General features: G+C 37.2%; 2 protein-coding genes across 2 annotated transcripts; both read right to left on the reverse strand.

Annotated features, from left to right (window-relative positions):
- Positions 1–1,351: 1,351 nt before the first annotated feature.
- LOC147753797 (uncharacterized) lies at positions 1,352–3,389 on the reverse strand. Its single transcript, XM_086973608.1, has 2 exons — positions 2,399–3,389; positions 1,352–1,561 (listed from the first exon to the last, which is right to left on the reverse strand). Exons 1-2 carry the CDS (start codon positions 2,886–2,888, stop codon positions 1,551–1,553), a joined length of 501 nt encoding a protein of 166 aa, XP_086829734.1. The 5' UTR covers positions 2,889–3,389; the 3' UTR covers positions 1,352–1,550.
- Positions 3,390–15,195: 11,806 nt separating this feature from the next.
- LOC111273725 (beta-1,3-galactosyltransferase 4-like) lies at positions 15,196–17,193 on the reverse strand. The gene is made up of 2 exons (XM_022855624.2): positions 17,063–17,193; positions 15,196–16,442 (listed from the first exon to the last, which is right to left on the reverse strand). Exon 2 carries the CDS (start codon positions 16,224–16,226, stop codon positions 15,279–15,281), a length of 948 nt encoding a protein of 315 aa, XP_022711359.2. The 5' UTR covers positions 16,227–16,442; positions 17,063–17,193; the 3' UTR covers positions 15,196–15,278.
- Between the last annotated feature and the right edge of the window lie 5,062 nt (positions 17,194–22,255).

Consider the following 22,255-nt stretch of genomic DNA (forward strand, 5'->3'; position numbering starts at 1 on the left):
CTACCTCGCACCTGCCCAGATAGCTCTTAAAGTAGTGATGTTATACAACTTTGCATAGTGACTTTTATGAAATGCAATTCATCTATGTTAGCCCATTTTAAAAATGTATCTGTGAAATAGTCACAGCCTGATAGAGAACTACACTGGATATTTCATTTTTCCACGGTTCAGCAAACGTTCTACGAAATGCAAAAGAATACGCAGGTGAGCTAAATAGCCCCATTTCTTGTAGCCAAATCTCTAGATCGATTTTGCCTCAGAAATGTCGAAAGTTTGATAAGATACATTTCGCAACTAAATTTTTTCCAAATAATAGAAAAAAAAATACTGCATATAGCCCCATGTTTATGCAGAAGCGCTACATTTACACAGTATTCTTCTTGAATCCTTAAAATGTTGTAAAGTATCCGATAAATATATGAATCTTGGATGGTAGCTTGTACAGTTTTGACTAGCAATACCCCCGGGGGTGTCCATACACCCCGGGAAACAGGCAGTGTGAAATGCGAATGGCAAAGTCATGTGCTATCGGATAGCATATTCAGTCATCGAAAGGTGGGATTCTAGCTCTACAATGATTTGAACAAAAAAAATAATAATAAATAATAGCTTTAATAAAAGGCTGCGAGACTGCGGTCAGAATGTATGCTGTTAAATCATCTAGTTACTATGTTATTAGTTGATTTAACACACGCCCACTTTCGTATAAGAGGCCATCATAACAGTGAACCGTTACGAAGTCAATACTTTAAGTATTCTATTATCTCAAAACGAGCTGCTCGTAGTAAAATAACTGTGTCCATGAAAATAACACGAGAGCCGAATAACTTTAATTTGTAGTAGCTTTATATTAAAAAAAAACTCATATTCAAACCACCCCGTTGTAGAGATCGATTTAAAGAGGATAAAGACAAATGAGCCGCACTTGCGCTTAACGTATGAGACTTAAACATATCACCTAGTCTGTTGATGTCATTATTAGTTATTATATTATTATTAATGCTGGATAGTCAATTATTGACATTGTTTCTGTGAGGAAGAACAGACGATCAATAGGTACAGTTGATTTGACAGGCTTGACGGGGACCTAAGGTCTATTGTATAATGTAGTCTATTATAATATATAGTCGATATTTACGTCAGCTGCGTGCTACAGCTATAGTCTTTATGTCGAAGCGCACATCGGTAGCGACTGGACCATTCCTGTCTGCAGCAGTGCGTCAGTGAGAACAAATGGGAAAGTGACCATTGGCACTCGATCAACTTTGCCCAAGACTTATTTGGTAGCATGACATCTGTCATAGGAAAACGTGTTTTTTTAGCATAATGGAAACTATATAGGTATCAATATATTTCGCAATCATATAAAATCTATGTACAATAAAAAAAAATGCAAGTTTCTGGACACTTCAAGCGTCGGTACCCCCGCAAGGGGCAACGCCGCCTACAGCACGGTTTATTTTGCATTTCAATAGACGTTGACTAATAGAAGTGTTTTCCGTGAGCAGGCATCCATCTACGAAAACAGCTGGAGCGTCATGCGACCATCATCAACACAATCCTATATTAAAAAAAAAAAAAAATCGCTTTTCTGATTTCTAATTTTATAAAAAGGCCTCTTTAAAAAGGCTTGAATGAAGTCAACGCAGATAATGAGAGCAGCAAGATCGTTACGCATTGTAAAGAGACTAATCAGTTTCTTATCCCATGAAGGAGTATAAACATTATGCAGGAGACGGGACTTCTAGAGAATTATCATTATAAAGGTCACATTCCTTAAACTTATATTTATGAACTGAAGTTCACTGGCAAACAACGGACTTGACCCGATTTCAGTAGACAAACAATAAAGAAATTTTTACAATTTGCAATTTTGACCAGAATCGACTATTCAACAGAACTCTAGAAAATATAAAATGGTAGATATTCGTGTGATAGTAATCACCCACCACGGTCTTGTTATCCTTAATCTTCATAGATTTCTCTTATCAGTCAGCGCTCTCTCAAGGTTATCATAGAAACAAATTTTATGACCTAGATAGATTAAGGCTCCTGTAAAAACTTTGTAAGAGTACAGTTCTGAACCAGTGCTCGAATTAATTCGCAGAGCTATAAAATAGCTCTAATGATTTAGTACACCGGATTCAAATATGTGCAGTACCAGTTTTTCATGAACGGTTTTTTCAATATATTCTTTTACTCGTAGGTATCTAATACATCTTATAGGGAGAATACATACATTAAATGGGAATTCAGAGCGAATGCTCTGAAAAATGCTAAAAGTATCCATATATATATAATCTATTGACTATGGCTTATTAGAAATTCTATTCAGACAATTTTTTCCTGCTTTATCCTGCACCTTTAGCAAGCAAGGTGAAAATTTGTAAGTACTTACTTCGTATGGCCCATGGCTGCAATTTCTTCAGTGAAAGCATAAACTTAATGAGAGCTGCGGTACAGTCGATGGTGACGTTCGGATCTCCGTTGAAACGGGCCAATACGGGTAGGCTTTTCCTGAACTGTGTCTCGACTTGTTCTCCTAGCCATGCTTCGATGTCTGCAACGGTCGTAGCTCCTGGCGCGAGTGTGGTGGTTTCTTCCTCAATAAATCCAGCTGCCTCCTCATCGTTATCGCCATGAGTGGCACTCTCATTTTCAGCCTGAGCTTCGCTAGGTTTCCTAGGATCACCTACTTTAAGGTCACGAACTTCTGCGTAACCCTGATTCTTGTTTTCGATATAGCCCTGATCATTGTTATGGTCCGCTTTGCTGTATATGTGACGTTCATAGTTGTGATGATGCTGGTCACGCTGATGGTCTTTCTGAGTAAAGGTTCCGACGAGTAGATCACAAAGTAACACACACCATAGAATCCACGGCATCATTGCGAATAAACAAAGGTACACTGATACACACGTAAGCACTTTAGCGCACTTCAATACACGGTTCGGCGCTCTCTACCGAACTTGCACTCCTGGGAGGCTGAACAAACCGATTACGGTATCACAGGCAGTTAATATACGCGGTGTCGTTTAGACAATTTTTCAACTATCCTCGGCCAACGGTCTTCGGCAGAACGCCATGTAGACGATACGGTCTTCTACGATATCGGACCCTTGTTGTCACAGTATTTTAGACTCTATTAAACATTCTCTGCAGTTACTGACTTACAGAATTCTGCTGCTTACAAATCAGACTAAATTGTTGAATTTGCTAATACAGATAAATAAAGTACGATCCATTTATTCCAGATAGGCTTTCACCAAGTAGATGATAGTTTCAGGAAAAAGTAATACAAGTGACAGCAGCTCAAAGAAAAAAAATTAAAGAATTACACACGGACACACAATATGAGCATCACAATGCAAAGAGCAATCAGACTTCGTCTGAACAGACACGGGCGAATAATAATAATAGAAGACCCAAGGTAAATGTATTGCGGCGTGCTACGCACACATCGCGATTGGCCCACGTCTGCTTTCTAGCAGTGGTTCTGACTCCAGACAGCGCGGACAGCGGGTTGCCAGGCGAGCTCCAAGTGGTGAGGGAACAGCTGATAAGGCGGTCTAGCAGCATCCAGCGGCTGAGAAAAAGACAACGGAGAATGTTGCTAGCTATCGTGAAAACCATCAATGCAAAATATTAGACACGAAAAAATGAGGGACTTACTTGGAGATAGTCGGGGGAGGAGTTTCTCTGAGGAAAGGACAGAGTTACAGGTGGACTGTAAGATAAAGCCTGATGACAAAAACGAACAAACAGTAAAAATAATAGTAAAAAATGAAACAGACTCAGAAATTGCGAGAGAAATCGGATTTTTGTGAGCGCGATTGCCCTAGTTATTCTGGAAGCGGGTGTTTGTGCTTGTTTCTGAGCTAACAAATAAAAAACACTGACGAAACCTGACCGAAGCACGGAAGGAGCTATGTTACATTGGGAATCCAAGCATGTCTAGGATGTAAAAAAGGGTCGCCAGACGTAAACCGAAAAAACACAAGTACACTTATTAGAAGTAGGCTGGAATCTCGTTTTGTTTCAACAAAGAGATACTTGAAATAATGCATCACGTCAGCTTAACAAATATTATATTATAGTAATATTAATAAATATATATTGTCTTATATAACCCGAGAGCGCCCGCCCATAATCACAGGTAGTCAGGTTCAAATATTTGAATCTCCAGAGAATATTTAAAAGCTAGGTTACTCAGAACTCTGTAAAGAAGTAACTTAATAGAGGATCTGTTCTCTATGAAAGGAAAAAAAAGCTATAAAAAATATAACTTCTTATATGAAGCTAAAGCCATGTTAATATAGCGAAAATTCTTGAATGAATCATCCATGGTATTTTCGGACACGTCCCTTTCTCTGATCTATACCTCAAGGATGACGGCAACAGAAATAAAACTGGCCGAATTGAATCGCTGCAAACAAGATCTTTATCAAAACAACTTATACGCACTTCATCCCTTAATGAGCTTTTCCTTTATATATTATATAGAGCTATATTTTCTTTGTTTAGATCTATCTTATCCTCTTCTCATTATTCTTATATTTGTATATTGAGTAACACATAGTTGGCAAATTTTAGCAAAAAAAATAAGAATATACTATTTGCATCGTATTTATTGACGACTGGTTAGGCATTGACCGAAATGCCGCCGGAGGGGCTTATCACAACTATAACTTATCGCAAAAAAAAAGAATATTAATAACATCGTTTGGACTGCTTTGTTCGCTTCATATTGTAATTCTAGCAAACTGGACATTCTGTGTTAGTAATACAATGGCCATGTACGACTTTTGAGGACGTCCAACGAAAAGGATGGTAATTATATCGATAACTGTTTAACTAGGTCAGCGTCAATGTGATTTTTTAATATACTGTATAAATGCTATTTTGAATAATAAAAATATCCGAATACATTACAACAAGAAGAATAGGAATATTGTCGTTTTTCGTTTAGTGAAAATAACAATGTCCTATGTAGCTTTATATATAATTAATTTGGCTGTTCATTACATGACCTCGTTCACAGCTCCCTGGTAATTCTTATTCGATGGCGAGACTCATCCTAACCTGTACTATGTGCGATACTTAAACTGATACGGATTCGGTTATAGAACATATATCCCCTATGTAATATTCGTTTAAGAAATAGAAAGGTCTAACTAAATCGAGCATCCCTTATAATCATATGAAATAAATGCTTATATGGTGTCGATGAATATCTTAAAATTTCAAGATAATCTCATCTTTCGTTTATTCTAGAAGACATTCATTCTATATTTGATAGATATTTATGGAAGCTTGCTTTTTCAGTCAGGCTCAGGATTCAGCGTCTTCATTGATTACATGGCTAAACAGAAAAAATGTACTTCTAGGTTGCTGTTGTTTTAAGTTTAACCAAGTTCGATCGTACTAAATAGTGAATAATAAAAAATAATGAGGACTTCTTACAAAATCGCCCTGTTGTCACTCGTGCACTGATAGTTTACCTTTTAATATTGATGGATAGGTTTTTTTTTTTATAAATATAATGACTATTTTACCTAACGAAACCTTCAAGTGTGACTTTACGAGTAGAATACCTCTATACATCAACCTCCCGGACCATCGTATATCCAATGATATTTGAATCGACCGCAGAAGCCCGTCCCTGTATTTGCATGTGAACACGGAACTCCCGCATGCAAGTGGCGACACAGGGATCTCTGTCGTGTTAACGATATCAAAGAGTCCATTAATTCTCAATGACTGGAAAAAGGTGTTTTCGAGTACGATCGCAACGAAAGGTACGACATGTGACACGAAAGACACGAGCATGTGAACCATACGAGATGATCGCCAAGCCGCACAAGGATAACTTGGTACTGAGTAACGAAATTTTGACGCTTCGAGCCTGAATATCAAGCTTGTGGTCAGCGTCGCGCATAAATAGACACATGTGATGTTTCTAAGTGATATCGTCGCTACTATGCGCCATTGTAGGTGTTCCGGAAGTTACAAGGGATACAACGTTAGCAAAACAACATAAAATTATTATTTCATTACACGCGAAACCTGAAAACGTTTACCGGTATATTTTTCTTAGTGACTTATCACAAATTTTGCCTTACAACGAATCCGATCGCTTTTAATGTACTTTGATTTAGATCTTTAACGCTACCTGTTGAGGTGGCTATTTAGTTCGCTAAGCTTTTAGCTGGACGAGCTTCTTTCAACGTCTCGAAGAAAGGGATCTATTGAACCGTATTAGCCGAAACATTATCGACTATGAAAACGGTAGTATGCAATACCCTGGCTGTAATATGGGGATATAGAGTATTTACTAACATGAGTATTATCAATTGAATTTGTCTACCGTCACCAACGTGCGTTCATAAGAAGCAACCGGAAGTCCATTCCACGGACCTCTCCATTATAACCAGTTTATTTTTCGGTGCTGACACCGTTCGACCAAGCAATGCCTGGCCATTCTTCCATATTACTCCAGTAAAGGGTATTGTGAAGAACACGATAATCTATTTTTTAAACGTCAGATTTGTCAACTGCAGGCTTGATCTAGATAAAATGTAAACTCGCATTTTAGTAGCTTGTTCCCTTCTTGAAGAGGATCTCCGAATCGTGCCCTAGCATTTCAGAAGATAGATGCGGTTCGACGCTATCATTAAATAATTGTACTTTCAAAAACATATATTTTTCATTATTGACTCTAGCTTCTGTTTAATAATAAATCTGTTTTGTGACTACTTTGGTATCAAACCTATATAACGATGCCAGTCAGCCGGAAGTTGCGTTTTGTCGAAATCACAGTTTTGCCAGGTTCTTTCTCAGGGACCTGTACACTGACTCGTACCTTCCCCACTAATGATATCAGAAGAGATATTGGCTGACTGTTATTTTATGAACCGAACATAGACTCAACTAGAATTTTTATCGGATTTAGATAATCCCAGAGAAGCAAGAACCTGGTAAATACGTATCTATTTAAGAACCAAAGTATTTTTTTACTACCAAATCAATGCTTCCTATTTAGCTAAATAAACATTTATATTTGTTTTCATTATCTGTGTGCCGAATCTAGCCTGTTATGGGAACACACTTTAAAAAAGACAACGTCTAAGGGCATTTAGTGTCGATCGAAAAATCTTAATAGGAGAGTTGAATACTCGAATAGAATAAACGAGGTAGTAAAATCGGACCATATTGAATATTTCCCAGCAAAAGCTACTTATCTCTTCACAACCTTCTGTTATATTTTGTGCTGTGCTCGCTGAAAAGGTAGTACATAGAGCTGTTATGAAAAAAGGAAGCGGATCTTTCTGTGCACGGGTTTACATTTTTCACACTCGTGTATTAAACAGAAGCGACATCCCTATATTTTGGACGGCTGTTACTTAGTAACGTATGTAATCATAACGAATTAAATGAGACGCTCATCTGAGAACTAAAACGGAATTTGGAATTCTTTACTAAGAAAGAAGACGTCCACGCAATTTTTTATATTGACACTGCGCTATTGACTGTGTTTAGCAAAACAATCCAAATTAGATATAAGATTTTCGAATTAAAAAGTCTCAAACATGGGCTATATATATGCTTTGAAGCTATGCGATTAACTATAAACTGAATGTTTAGACGAAAATCCATCTTTGTTTTTTTTTTTCTCTATCCGGTGTTTTCGATAAATTCAATGACACTATTTTATTGTCTTCTTCAGTGCCTAGCTTCAATGACTGGCAATTTTTCTGGTATGCGGGAATGAGTGTCGAAAGAAAGGTCAATGATTAATTAAAGCCTAAAATTTTTTGTGTTTGTTTACATAACAAATGCCATAGGGTTATTATTATATCGACATATTATGACAACCAATACGACATAAACAAATCTCTGTGTTCAAGCGTGTATTAATACTGCGAGCTATTTATAATATACCGCTAACTAGGCACGCTGACTTATTTTTGAAGAATATGTTGAAACAGCTGAGTTAGAACTTTTCGCATGTGCTTCGTAATGTGGCGCTTATTGTGGTGTGGTGAATATATGAGCATCAAAGCGGTGATAACTGGAGATAGTCGGTATCCAAATATAAGCTTTTGCGTATGGCTTGAAAAAGGTCGCGTAGACTTACTTGCCTAAAGCATCTCCGATGCCCAAGGCACACCTAACCGTGATTGGGTATTCTAACGTGAAAGGCCACGGACCCCTCTGGCTGTCTGTTTGCTTTTAAGAGACACGGAGCACATATTAAGTCGCTGAAAAGGCATTGACCGTTTTTAAACCGTAATTGATGCAAATACTTTTTTGTACTTCAAAATGATACTATTAAAGTAGTTATGTTCCATTTTATTCTTCTCGTTTTTCTGGTAGCACCATAATCCGTCACTGTAGAAATTCTATGGTTTCTGAGCGAAACATTATAACGCCTTGATCCTATATTAACGCCATCGAAGGAGTGCTACAGCGACCGAAACAGATGATGATCTGAGGGTGGGCTATACGGCAAGTGCAATACAACTTGACATGCGAGTTTTGTCTGACAACTATTATCGGGTAGCTAAAGATATACGTGGTCCGAGATTATTGTGATGGAAAACATGACTGCGCACCGATCGATTTTTCTCAATTACTCATTGTAATCTTGTTGGTTGTTAGCAGCAAAGGTCCGAATCAATCGCTTTGCCAGACGACAACAACGCTGCTGCGCGATCGCCCTTTATGGCGCGACTGTCGGCTTTGCCATAGATTATAGATTATTTTTTGTTTGCAAACCTTGTATAGTGTATGTGATCCACTCTTTATGTATGTGATTCGTAATTAACTACTTTACTAAGTTTAGTAAATTATTTTGCATCGATTCATGTACAATTTAAGCATCGAACTTTTTTTCTTTGTAACGAGCTTCCCTTGAATGCTTTAAAACTGTCTGCTGATGTGTATTTAGCTCCTTGGCGATATTATGGTTTCTCACCTGTTAGCAGCAATTTCGTAAACTTTTTAATAACTGGCAAAGAGCTTTTTTCACGTCCAAATTTTTAGAACGAAAGTGACAAAATTATTTTCAGGCATTTTCTACCGATAACGCATCTTGACCATAAACAGGACACATTCTCTTTAGGTCTGGGCAGACTTTGTGCCTTTAACATAACGAAATTATAAAAAAAAAAAATAGTGAATTTTTGCAAAAATTATACTCCGCCCCGATGCCGACTCGGGGTATGTGGCCTTAAAGCCATGAAGCTAAAAATGATGAATACAATTTCGACAACTCAATGCAAATATCTGGACACTGTCCTACCGCATTATTTTCAACGAATAATAAAAATATCACGTGAGCTATATGTCAATAACTCGGAAGCTCAATCGACTCAGCAAAGCTCTTATCTAATTAGGGTCCGTATGAAGCCTACTAAAAGGTCCCAGGAAGGTCTGAGTTGTTATGTACTTTACCTAGCATTCGTTTTTATTAGTTATTTTTGTTTAATTTAGAGAGCCATCTATATTCATGTGTAGAAGTTCTGTAGTTAGAACGAGTTATATTTAACTACCATAAATCATTTTATTTATATTCGCCACTGGTTACAAGCAGTAGGATATTTACGTAGTAAGATATGAAGAAATAGTTACATCAAGTAAAGGGACATTATACCAACTTTTTTAATTTTTTATTCTGTATTTTGTATGAAAACTGTATTTTTGCGACATTAGCAGGTTATTGAAGATATGATAAGCTTGACAAAAACTGTATAGTATAGACATTTCTGATGAAAACGTTTCTCAGAAGAAATAATCTATCTAATAAATCTACGGACCTTATTCGTATGCCCAGCGCTAATTAACGCATGTTAATAAAAACGATTAAACTAAATGTTTTTGCTAATAAGTGCCTTGTATATGACTGCCATTAAATTCCAAACGTTTCCAACATATAATCAAGTTAAATTTCATGTAATATACAGGGTATATGAGCCCTGCAGAGGATTTACTTCTTCTAAACAACTGGCACCGATAGTTCTGTTAAACTGCAAAATAAAATATATGTCCAAAACGCAAACTGAGCAATGCCATACACTGCAGAGCGTTCTCGAAGGCATGCAACCCTATGATGGAAAAACGAGTAACTCTGTAAGGTTACGTTAATTTTTCTGTATTTCACAAGCTACCTCCGAGGCGGCTGTTTTCAACATGACACTTATGTATGACTTCCCAAACATTTCCTATCGGCAGGCAAAAACACTTTAACCTCATTTTGATACAAAACTAATTAGAACAGAAACAAGGTAGCATTGCCATTGACCTGTCGAACAGGCATCTCGACTAGCAACACGGCTGTTAAAAAGAGTCTCTGTTGGATCTTTGAGCAAGCTCAGACATTCGCGGGCAGTTATTTTCAGAACAAACATTAACAATATTGCTGTCTTTAATTGGGTCTATTTTGTTGTAACATTTTGTTCCATGGATAATTTTTATACACTTCCTGGACATGGGAAAAGCGGAATGCGTTAGTAAGGTTACTGAAATTGAAAAGTCGTTCTCAATTTCGCCAACAAACTCGAAGAGGTTCGACAATAGTGTTATCATCATGAACAGACTGATTTGGATTGCATCCCCGATTAATGAGAGTCCCTTTGATAGGTTTGGACCGTTATTGCCATTCTGCCCCGTTACAATGATCAGCAAATTTCATGATCGGCTCAAGCGTGAATGCGTTAGACTTTTGAAAGCCAAGCACTTGATAGCTGAATACTAGATTCCTTTACCACAAAATTTTACCACGCGAACATTTTGTCGAGGGACCGTAATGTTATTATATCGAAATCTATGTAGATTGTACGGTAACTGTGCACAAGCGCATATCGCAGAAGATCGCTGAGTTGCGAATGCATATAGACACTCCTGATGTTTCCGCTCTTCACTTTTCGATCCTTCTCCTTAAAGGGCGTCCTCGATGTCATACTCTAGGAATCTTACATTACCTAAATATGTCCACAATGTCCAATTGGCAAACTATGCCAATATCGCGCAATTATCAAGGATGCTTATCGACAGATCAAGGATGCAGAACGATAATACTAACGTTTGGATTACGGTAGACTGTCGGCTGTACCGCGCATGTCGAGTATACGCCATCTTCGATGAAAACGATCAGCTTATTTCGGGTCCGGAATTAAGAATCGAAGATTCAGAAGTCTTTAAACATTTTGTGAAATGTGTTTGACCTTATTAAGTAGCCCTGAAGTTACGTTGAGGTTCGGATAATCTGTAAGATAATCAGATACCACCAAGCCAAAAATGTTGCACAGAGAACGCAAGCGGTGGACTGCAGTTTTCTTTTGCATGGTACTCGTATACAACTGTTCGGACGCCTTACCAACGATGCTTTTGTATAGAATGGTGGATCAGGATTTATCTTGCAGTAACGTGGGTCATTTCATCTTTGGAAAAAAATTAATTTCACGCAGCGATTTAGCCGTTCGCTAGTAGAATCCTAGCTTAATAGAAAACAGTAATTATATTATTTTTCTTTCAATATAAGGTTTTCCATAGAATCAATACGTTTTTAATTTCGTTTTAACTATATTGGTTTTTAGTCGACTAAGGTTTGCCTTTAGGAAAATCAAAATCCAGATCAGTTTTTCAGTTAAGCAAACTTTATTTGCAGGTGATAAAAATAGAAGAAAGAATAGAGATTTTGCCGGATTCCCATTCTATCCGCCTATGCGCTGTATAGAAGTTCACTTGCGGCACATTCCATCCGACATATCCAATGTTTCACGTGGTTATAGCTTTAATTGTATGAATTAGCGGATCAAATTAGTATAATAGCGGTATTGCTTGACCGGTATCGTCGCAGTTAAGGTTCCTATGCACGTCTGACAGCATTATGTGGTGCGATATTAGACATTTTTGGAATCAACAAATTAAGATCAAGCAGACAAATAAAAAATTCATAGATATTATATTAAGACGTTTTTTTTTTTTATTTCAAGCGTATCGTTAGTAAATACTGTATGACTTACAGATATATTACATACAAATTATTTGCATGCTTAGTAACGCAACTGTACATAACATAACATATGGACTGTGTATTTTGTCGGTGAGAAATTATCATAATTATACGATAAATTCAAGTTCGTGTGCAAATAAATACGTTCTATTATACAAACTGTGGTCCGTAGAGCCCGATGTAAAGCATCATGACTATAACGGAATTGACACAGATTCAGTTATAATACGCACGGATATAGCCATTGAAAAATGACATTTCAGCCGCTCTATTTGTAAGAAGTGCGAGCAGATGTCCGACCCCTGTAAACGGGCTATTGCCTCTATTGATAGATTACTTCTGTTTCAGAGGGAGAGGGAGCGTATGCGATCAGTAGAGATCGTAGGAATATCGAGTTTTTTTAAAAATCGCCAGTCGGAGCAATAGTTTACTGCACTGTTTTGCCCATATGGTCTACATTTACAGAGTAATATCCAGCGACTCTATTCGACGATGTAACCGAGCCCACGTAACTTAGAACCTGAAGCTGGATCAGCTTTTGTCCTGCTTGTGCAACTTTTTTGGGTAGAACATGCTGCCTTTATCTATTTTTTTTTATTTTCTTTTATTTTTTTCAGTTGCTACGCTATATAATAAGCATATAATATGATCCATGTAGGGAAAAAATGTGTATATTTGGCTGTTTATTAAGGTTTTATTAGAAACGACTGCACCTTTCGCTGCACACCTGCATGCTAGAGTAAAAGCGAGCGTATATGAGGCAAAATTCGATTTATTATTCGAGGTATTTTTACACTATGTAAGCACTATCCGCAATTCATTTCGATTTGAAAAATTCCCGGCGATTTTCGCGGTTTCACACTAGCGACTGCGTGGCGAATGCGAGCAGTGGTCAGCCAGCAGTTAGCTCCACTTTCCTAGACGTTATATAGCATAAATTAGTATTATTCTTGCTTACGTAGTACTGAGTCATAGCTGTTTATCAAGAACGATTCTTTCGTTTCTGATTTATCCCACTGTTGCCTTCGTCGTTACTGAAATATCATACTGTTGGGAAGATCAAGGCGAAGTTTCGCTGCTATAAGCAGCTATCGAAGGAAGAGTGTACTTAATGTAATCGAAAATGAATGTCTGCTTCAACTGTATGATAGGTGTGTGTGTCGTCGCTATGCATGTTAAGCTTGTCAAGTGACGATAAAGAACTACCAACATAGAGCAGCTTATAATTACTGAACATTGTGTTTGTTGCAAATTCTGTTGCAAAAATTGTTGCAAAAACAAAGTCTGCTATAAAGTGTGTCTTACAAATGAACACACAAATGAACCCATCGAAGCGCAGGGGCAACAATAAAAAATGAAATTTACCACTGCAGTGTTGAGCTTGAGCTTACTGGGGAGCCAACTTCTTATGTTTTTTTGTGCAAAATTGTTCTCTCTACCATTCCAAGCGCAAAATTGTGCTAGACCTACTTTCGTGCATCCACAATTCCGACTGTCCTAAAAGTTGAAACTTTTTATTGGGCTTTTATGTAGAATGTTACTTATGTGTACTCGTTCTTACATTCAATAATTCAAATGACATAAAAAGCATTTTTTTAACTGATGACATCTCGTAAGCTGCCTTCGCTTACATTAAAGGAACAGGTAGGGTTCGTTTCCACGTTCTGATATCAGCTGACACTTTTTCTTTCTCATAAATATTAATCTGAGTGCCTCTCAGTTTAGGCTATACCCTAGAGTCACTCTACAAATATATTTTTAAATTCGCTCGTTTGTGTTTATGTAAAAATACCACATCTCACAATAATACAAATTAAACTTGCGGGACATATCTAAACGTTTCTGAAATGTCAAATGAATAATTTACGAAATTCCCTTTTTTATATCAGGTAAAGATGAAGGGTTATGATGTATTAGGCTCATTAATTTAATCATTACGATGTCGGTCCCGCTGGTTGGCGTAAGTACAAAAACAACAGCCGACTTTAGCTGTGCGCATAGCTGGCACACGTGCAAGTTTTGTGGATAGTATCACTGAGAGACGTTCGTGTTGTGATAATGGCTGGTGAGCTTTCGATAGCGACGAAATTAGTTCCAACACTCCGTTTATCGTCACCAGTGTATTTTCTAGTGTATTCACGAAGGCCATACCATTCAAAGCATTTTTCTTGATTTACCCTTGGCTTAAAGAGTGTGACAATCTCCGATTCTGGACTCTTTGAAAACTACTACGCAAGCTACAAGGCACGTGTGTTTAGCCTTATAACCACGCAACCCCCAGAAAAATGTCTCTCCATTAGCGCTGTCGACGTATTTATAACTCATCATGATCAAGGTGCCTTTTTCGTTAAGAGATATCTGTAAAAATTCTTATGCCCGTATTGCGAAATTAGCGCACACGATTTATCCCTATCAGGTTTATGATACCAGCCTTATTACTGTTTAGTTCGTCACCAAGAAAGTATGCCATACCTGCAGAGGACGACTAAGTCACTATTCATTGCCAAATTGCGTTACAGCTGTGCAAGGACTTTTTTGTACCAAGCAAACAGACGGCATCCGCAGTCATGATCCGGGTCTGTTTTCCGAAAAGTTCCAATTGTGAGAGTGCTCATCGTTGAGGCGAGGTGGTAATTAATAGAGACCCATCAGTGAATATTAAGTTGTATGGCTTATTAAATCAGAAAAGAAAATGAGAATGCTGTGAAATTATTTACGGGTCCTAATTATTTTTTGTCCTAACGCAGCATGTACCAGGCCGAAGTATTCCTCCTAAGTCAGATGGATCCAGGTGACGTTTAATGCTTCAGATAATTAACCTTGAAATTTTGTAAAAAATTCTTGTTTGCAAGTGCCTTACTAGTAACCTGCGAAAAGCTTTGACTGAGGATTTCACGAGTGTCTAATGTTGCAGCTTAACATAGCTCTCATCGAGGTCACGGTTTTGCTATAAAAGTTCTTCTAAAATTTGCTTGGTCTGACCATTCTCCTTTTTTAAAAATAATTACTTAAGAAAGGAAAGTAAACAAAATTACACAAAACCTTTCTTCTATTATATATATATATATATATATATATATATATATATATATATATATATAAACCAATCTTCTATTATTTTATATATAATAAAATACGATTCAACTGCAGTTCCTATTTTCCTAGTTTTATTATAGAAAATACTGAAGGTTAAAAGCGACAAGCGTACCATATGTTCTCGTATGAACGTGATAATATAGTTAAATGCAGCTTTGCTTGGCACCTATGAATGGATGTGCTTCCAGTACTGTCTGAGTTTTGTTGGATCGCAGTGATGTTGAACAAGGAGATCTTTCTTCAACCTATATAAAGTTCTATGGTCCGGTTTTTCGCTATTGATAACATTCTCTTTTGGCATCGCGCAACGTTCAACCCCAGCTCGTCCAGCGACCAATCCTGTTATATACAGATCCTCAATGAATAGAAAAGCTGGATCAAACATATGTTCATGTATTCGATTAAGCGCAGTTTCTGAAAATATGTAGAAAAGCCCTTGTAGATAGGGTGGGTATGTGTCCGGGAAGTACTCATCTTTCGTCACTTCAGTGTGATTACATACCGCCTTTCTACATCGTAACGGTTTTGCGTTTGTTAATTGGCGGCCGTACAAATTGCCGTCTGTAAAGTGATCCAGGTATGATAGAAGACGAGGCGTATGAATGAACACGTCATCATCTGTCTTAACGACGACTCTACGGGCAGGCCAACGGGACTTTTTGGCCCATTGAACTAGAGCGATAGATTTCAATGTTAAGTTTCGATAGTTATCGACGAAATTATTTTGCAGTACATCACCGTATGCTTGGGCTTCGAAATTGATGTCATATTGAAGTTCGCGGGCGTTATGATTTGCAGAAACGCCTAATAGGAAAACGACCTGAATACTCGATGTGGTGCCCCATGTTTCGCGGATTGCTTGACGCCTATTCAGATTATGCGGGGCTGAGGTGACACACATGAGAATAATGCTATTTAACTTTAGTACGGCTGGCTGGATTAGTACAGGCAAGTCAATATTCCAAGAGCTAGATTGCCTAGGTAGCTTTCGTTGTAACCCATTAAAGTGATTGTTAGGTTTCAACATAGGGATAATAATGAAGATAACTAGGATGCAAATTAAATAAATTATTAGTAGTATCGACCGGTAATGCCGCATTGCACGGTCGAACATCCAAAACGAATGCGTGTTGCTGACTGGAAACTTCAGAAAGACGTAGTAGGATAGCGCACAATTATACTATGCAATAAGGGTTGCGGGATGTATCGTCATGACCACGCCCATTTAAACAATAACAATAGTACAAGACGTTCCATAATATAATCCGTTGCACTGATGCCGCTATGCCTATGGACGAAATTTGCGCCTCCAAGGCGATCATCGGTTTACCTAAAATTTGTGACATACATAAAAGTACATTCATTGCTCAATTATTATAGCAATGTTATAAGTGCCCGTAATGGTTGATTCATCATTTAACGCTAAAACATTTTTGGAGGATTTGTTTGTTTTGAGGAAAATGTTGGGCTAGTAAAAGTACCTAGCAAGGAACATACCAATATTAATTACTTTGAAAAACGAGAACCTTCATTTCAATATCAGTATCACCGTTACGACATAGGTTATAAATTTTTTCAGCAACTTATGCTTTTCATATAAAAACAGGGCAACCCTTCAGACCATAATAGTTGCAAACCCTTGATGAGAACGTCAACGAACAGTCGCACGAAAAAACGTCGAAATTGCTTTTGAGGCATGTGGAAGAAATGTGCTTGACAATTTGGCAGACAGCTCAAACCCGTTGTTACACATCTTTTTAGAAATACCAATTTGTTTCGGGTACATGCACAAAATGCTAGTAGACTTTGGTGATGCAAAATTGACTGGACTCTTTCGTAGATTTCTCTCTTATGAAATTTTTAAGTTTGACAGATGTCTGTACTAGAAAGAAAAAAACTCTCCTCCAGCTCCTCCAGCCCCTTCGTGAGGTTCTACTAAATTGTACTTACCATATGGTGGTTACAGACTCTCAATAGCAAGAAGTTGCACTCGAAAATATGACATCTATGAACTTCTTACAGTTTAACGCCGCATGATGCTTTCAACAATCGCCTTGCTATACCTAGTCAAAACAATGGGTTATGATTATTCAAGCTTATCAGCTGAAACAAGGTGCGCTCTGCATGAAGGCAAAACATCTCAAAGTTGCCATTGTTTATTTTGCCAGAACAACGAAGTCGCCGACGTTACAAAGGATCGGCTTTTGAAAGCGGCAGGCAACTGGAATGGAGCTCTCTTATGTTGATCGCAGATAAGATTTATTTCCTTAAAACCAGGATGCCTCGTGTACAAGTTAAGCTCTTCATACTAGCTTTCATAAAAATACAGTGTACCGAAATATTGATACCCTAATGAATGGGTCCTAACTTGATTGTTCTTTCAACTCAAGTTGTAGTTGATTGACAATGATGAGTGGACGAGGGTTGACTTTTTAAAAAATCTGTCTTTGAATACTATAGAAAATATATTAATGTAGCATGCCTATAACGATAACATCGCAGAAGATTTCAGGTAGAACCACCAATGACAGTTACAATAAATCGGATGAAAAGTTGATAAAAATCTGTAAGAAAATTGCGCCGTGAACTTAGAATAGGAAAAACAAGTGTTTGTCGCATATTAAGATGTTGTAAATTTAAAAGTTATATTTTAATAACAATATTGCTACGAAAAAAGGCAATCCGAAACAAAAAAAAACTTCTATGAAGGGTACTTGAAAAATTATTACCAAGGCTCAGTTTTTCGCAAGAATTTCAGGGCGATAAAGCTGCATGCAAATTAAATGGTACAATTAATTAACATTCTTGCATCAGGCAATTGTAAATCTACATATTACGCAAAAACAACATATGAAATTACTAGGATTATGTTGACCAGAATGGTAATAATTTCTGACATCTATGCTAAGAGAAAAAAATATGTTATTTAGTTTTTGTTTTAGAGTTCATTGATAATTAAATGTAAACAAAAAGTGCAGTTATAGTTACTCATACTCTGTAATTTTCCAAATTAGATTCGCTAATTATAATTTAAATAAGTCAAAACGGACTTGCTGTCCATATAATGAACAGATTAAATTAAGGTCCAAATAACAAAACAAAAACTATTGGTATCAATATTACAAAATTTAAGAATGTGTTTTATAAGTGCTTACAATGATCTACTCCAAAGCTAATTACCGGCGTTGTCGCTAATCGCCTTAATGTATTTACAAACTTTTTAAACTTTTTTCTGCACTGTCATCCTCCATGTGCAAGAAACTTATAGTCTAGGATGTGATCGAAGCCCTTCCGAATACGTTATAATTAGAGCTAATTGTATCCATATCGGCGTACTGTACATAGCTTCATTTTGCTTCACTTTGTTGCTTTCATAGGCGTTTGCTATAAACGTTACGCTTGCTGCGAAATGAGCCAAAAGTACGCTTTTAAGGAGGTCCAATTTTCACACCATCTTTAGTATGTCTTCAAATGCCTATTATACTAGATCCTCTAAATTATTTCGGGTCTACATAATGATAAAAAAATTTGCTGTGTAATTAACTTTTCGACAATTGGCGACTACCTTATGTATACGTTCTGTCCTCCTGTTTGTTATGTCGATGGCCTCGATGGATAATAAAAAAAATTTGACTATTACAAGTGAATCCGACGGATTTTGAAATCGAATAACCTTTGAATTGGTTGGGCTAGGATGATGAATTTTTCAGTTTGACTTAGACATGCTTCCTTTTAGTTCTTCCGTACACACGCTCTGGCAGCTTCTGGACAGTCATATACTACGTTTCCAAATTTAATTCGTCGATCTATGGCTTCTCGAGGTAAATTGACAACGGCATATCACTGCTTATGAGTTACCCTCTTCAGAGCATAAAAAGCTCTGTAATTCCACGAACTTAGATCCACACAATGAGTATATGGAAATGAACGTTAGTAGTTTATTTGTTCGTCCCAGGAAGTAACTGAGGCATGGTAATAAAGTGTGGCGTTACCATTAAATAATCAGACCCTTCTATTACTGTGCCAACAATCCATGAGCCCCTAAAGGAACTCATGTAATACGGAACACTGTTACCGAACTCGGTTTTTCTCTAGAGCGACGCCATTTTCTCGTCTGGTCTCTTTTCAGCAGATTGAATCATAACTTGTCTACGGTTATCGTATACACTGGATGGGCTTTTCATTGATTCCGCAAACTACACATGTAACACACCACACGCATTTCCAATGACCTAGACTAAATAAGATTCAGTTTTACACTTGGGTTAAAAAAACGGGTTATAAATCTGCAACATGTTATATGTGAAATGTCAGTTTTAGTCGACAGAGTTCGTAATTTCTACGTTCTGCCTTCGTGAGAAGCCTTTTCGGCGCAACGGCAGTGCCTTCTTATCCTTCGGTGCCCGACATCTGGCCACCGCCCTGCTGGTACGGATCACTCCAATCTTCATTTTGAAAACGTTTGCACTATTTACGTATTGTGTTTTTACTCAAAGCCTCTTTGCCTATAGCCTTCCTCAAGCTTCGATGACCCAGTGCTGTGACTGTCAAAAGATAAGAACTTGACCACTGAGTATTGATTTTCAACGGTAAAAGACGTTTTTCCTTCAAAACTGATTTCTCCTGAAGTAAACTCAACCAGGTTTGATTTGCACGTTTGTAGAAGCTCAAGTACTTATAAGCTAAATTTAATCTATTGGCGCCGCATAGTTGAAAAGTTTATTAAATTCACATGCCATAGCGTAATAGAGGATGCATGATATAGAATCAAATACGCACACAAAGTTTTGAAGAGCTTACCCAAGAGTCAACTGTACAATATGTAGTTGATGATCCTGCATGTGAATAATACTTACAGCTGCGGTTGATCTATTCTGCTGTGCAGAATGGAACAGTTCAGTACTTGTGCACAAGTCACTCACATATAAATTAGGAAGGATATTCGTACAACGCATATTCTCTACGAGAAAGTATCTAATCCACTATTTTTATTTCTTCTCTGCATAATATCCTTTTTCTGCTATTTTTCGCCCAAGTCATATGAAGGGTGAATGTGAAACAGCGAAAATTTTAAAAATACTCAGGCGAACCGTAAGCAGCAAGACATAAACTGAGCCGTACACGTAATCTAAATGCCCTCACAATGAAGGTTTTTTGTACGTAAGCCAGCGAAAAAACTAAGACCGCACAAAGGTGTATTATTATGGACTCTCTGTTACCAAAAATACCTTCAAGGTAGCACAGCTCATGTTTGCTCTAAACCTATTACTCAAGTCTTTATAATACCAAAAGTGAAATCTGATAATTTTTATAACGATCGAACTGCATGCTATTATGCAGATTATTTGACCTGCATGTGTGGCGTCTGTTGCAAAAATACTTGGTTATTGTAGACTTTACTTTCAAGGAATTTATTCCCTAATATTAGATTACACGTTCTCGTTTCATTAAAACGATCAGAATGGATAACTGGATTTGTAGCCTAAATCTTCTTCTACTCATAATAGACTGCTTTGGTGTAAAAATGTGCATCTAGATGTTTTTCTATATCAGCTTGATACGCACTTTTCAATCGCATTTGTCGATTCTTGTTATCTACAGTGGCTTTACCTTGCACGTGTATGCGTATATTTGCCCAATATAAAAAATACGCATGACCGTTATTTCTTGTTAGAAGGCTTACCGTCAATGGTAACAGATGAAGGCGAGGTTCGACACTCGAGTTGAACTCAAGGTTTTTGGCTGGCGTCTACAGAGAATCCGTACTAAGTCAGGTGCGTGGTGGACTATTAATTTTTTTTACCGTATTTTCAGGCTCTATATATTTTACTTCAATAAAATAAGCGAAGCTCGGTTGGCTTTTAATTTTATTGCGGATGAAGTATAGCCCTCAATTATACCATGAAGTATAGAAGGTCAGGTAATAACCCAATGCTGACATCGGAACAGCTATCCAACTCAGCTACCACAAAAAGTGAACTTTTGAACTACTTTGAAACTCAAATTAATAATTAATAGTCGATTGTTTAAGAAAACGTTATGTAATAGAAAGTAATTTCCTAATTTAAGACGAGCGAAATTAAGTGGGGCCACGCTCACTTACAGTAATAGCTAACGGTTCATGGTGTTGTTTTTCAAAGGTTTCGACATGTTTTCGTTTGCTTAAATTTTTAGCTTAGCAGCAACTGAGATATCCAGCAGTCAGTATATATTTCAGGTGATTTCCAATGCAAAATTTCGGTATTTTCGGTCCATTACGAACATTCATATTATGCCCCGTAGTCTATGTTGGGCCTGAAAGATAGACTTAGAATAAGAAAGCTCTATTAATGGGAAAACTTTAAGTAAGACCGGCTACCTCTGCTAATAAGGATTCTTGTCACTAAACGGTGGTTTGTAATCAACATAGTGTATTTTAAGTTTTAGGATTATTTCGTTACAAATAGTGCATTAGTTAAAAAGTAAACCGCTTAGTGAATCTGTATTTGAGAATCCATAATCTTCCACAATTTTGAGAAGTTAAACTATCGAAGAGTATTCAGAAATTCAGGAACAGAAAACATCGATAGTACTAAGCTAATCCTTCAATAAGTTAATCGATATCAGTCAGAATTCATCGCACGCTTGATGATACATGGAAGTTTCGATTCTAGAAAATACCGCATAGCTATAGAAGTTACATGTAGATATTTTAATTTAAGATTAACTTGGATTACTTTATTCACCGATATGCAGTGCACGACGCAAGACTAGATATGATATATTTAGGCTAAACATATATTCTGGATTTCCTAGTACTTCTATTTCAGTTTTCTCCTGGAAGGAATGGACAGTTTTTTTTAACGTTTGTTCAGAGTGACAACGCGAAACAACATTTTCTTCACTTTCCTACCCATTGTGCAGAAGTGTAGATAACAAAAGAATTTTGAAACCCGACGTGTGACCAGTCTTCACACGTCTATACTCTCAATTCTGGCTTCTCGTTAAATGATGCATTATGCCACTCTCACTTTGAATTTCAACAAATCAGCTTTTGCTCTAGCGATAACATTTATGTAGTCATTATATTTGGTAATTTTAACTGAGTTTTTGCGCAAGGAACTTCTGGTTGTCTAAAAACCCTTTCCCTCTTTTGTTAAAAGA

This window comes from Varroa jacobsoni, unplaced genomic scaffold, assembly GCF_002532875.2.
Source record: "Varroa jacobsoni isolate VJ856 unplaced genomic scaffold, vjacob_1.0 scaffold_221, whole genome shotgun sequence".
Lineage (NCBI taxonomy): Eukaryota > Metazoa > Arthropoda > Arachnida > Mesostigmata > Varroidae > Varroa > Varroa jacobsoni.

What these genes read in the sequence shown, in the direction of transcription:
- LOC147753797 (XM_086973608.1), bottom strand. Translation starts at nt 2,888, where the DNA reads ATGATGCCGTGGATTCTATGGTGTGTGTTACTTTGTGATCTACTCGTC.
- LOC111273725 (XM_022855624.2), bottom strand. Translation starts at nt 16,226, where the DNA reads ATGTTCGACCGTGCAATGCGGCATTACCGGTCGATACTACTAATAATT.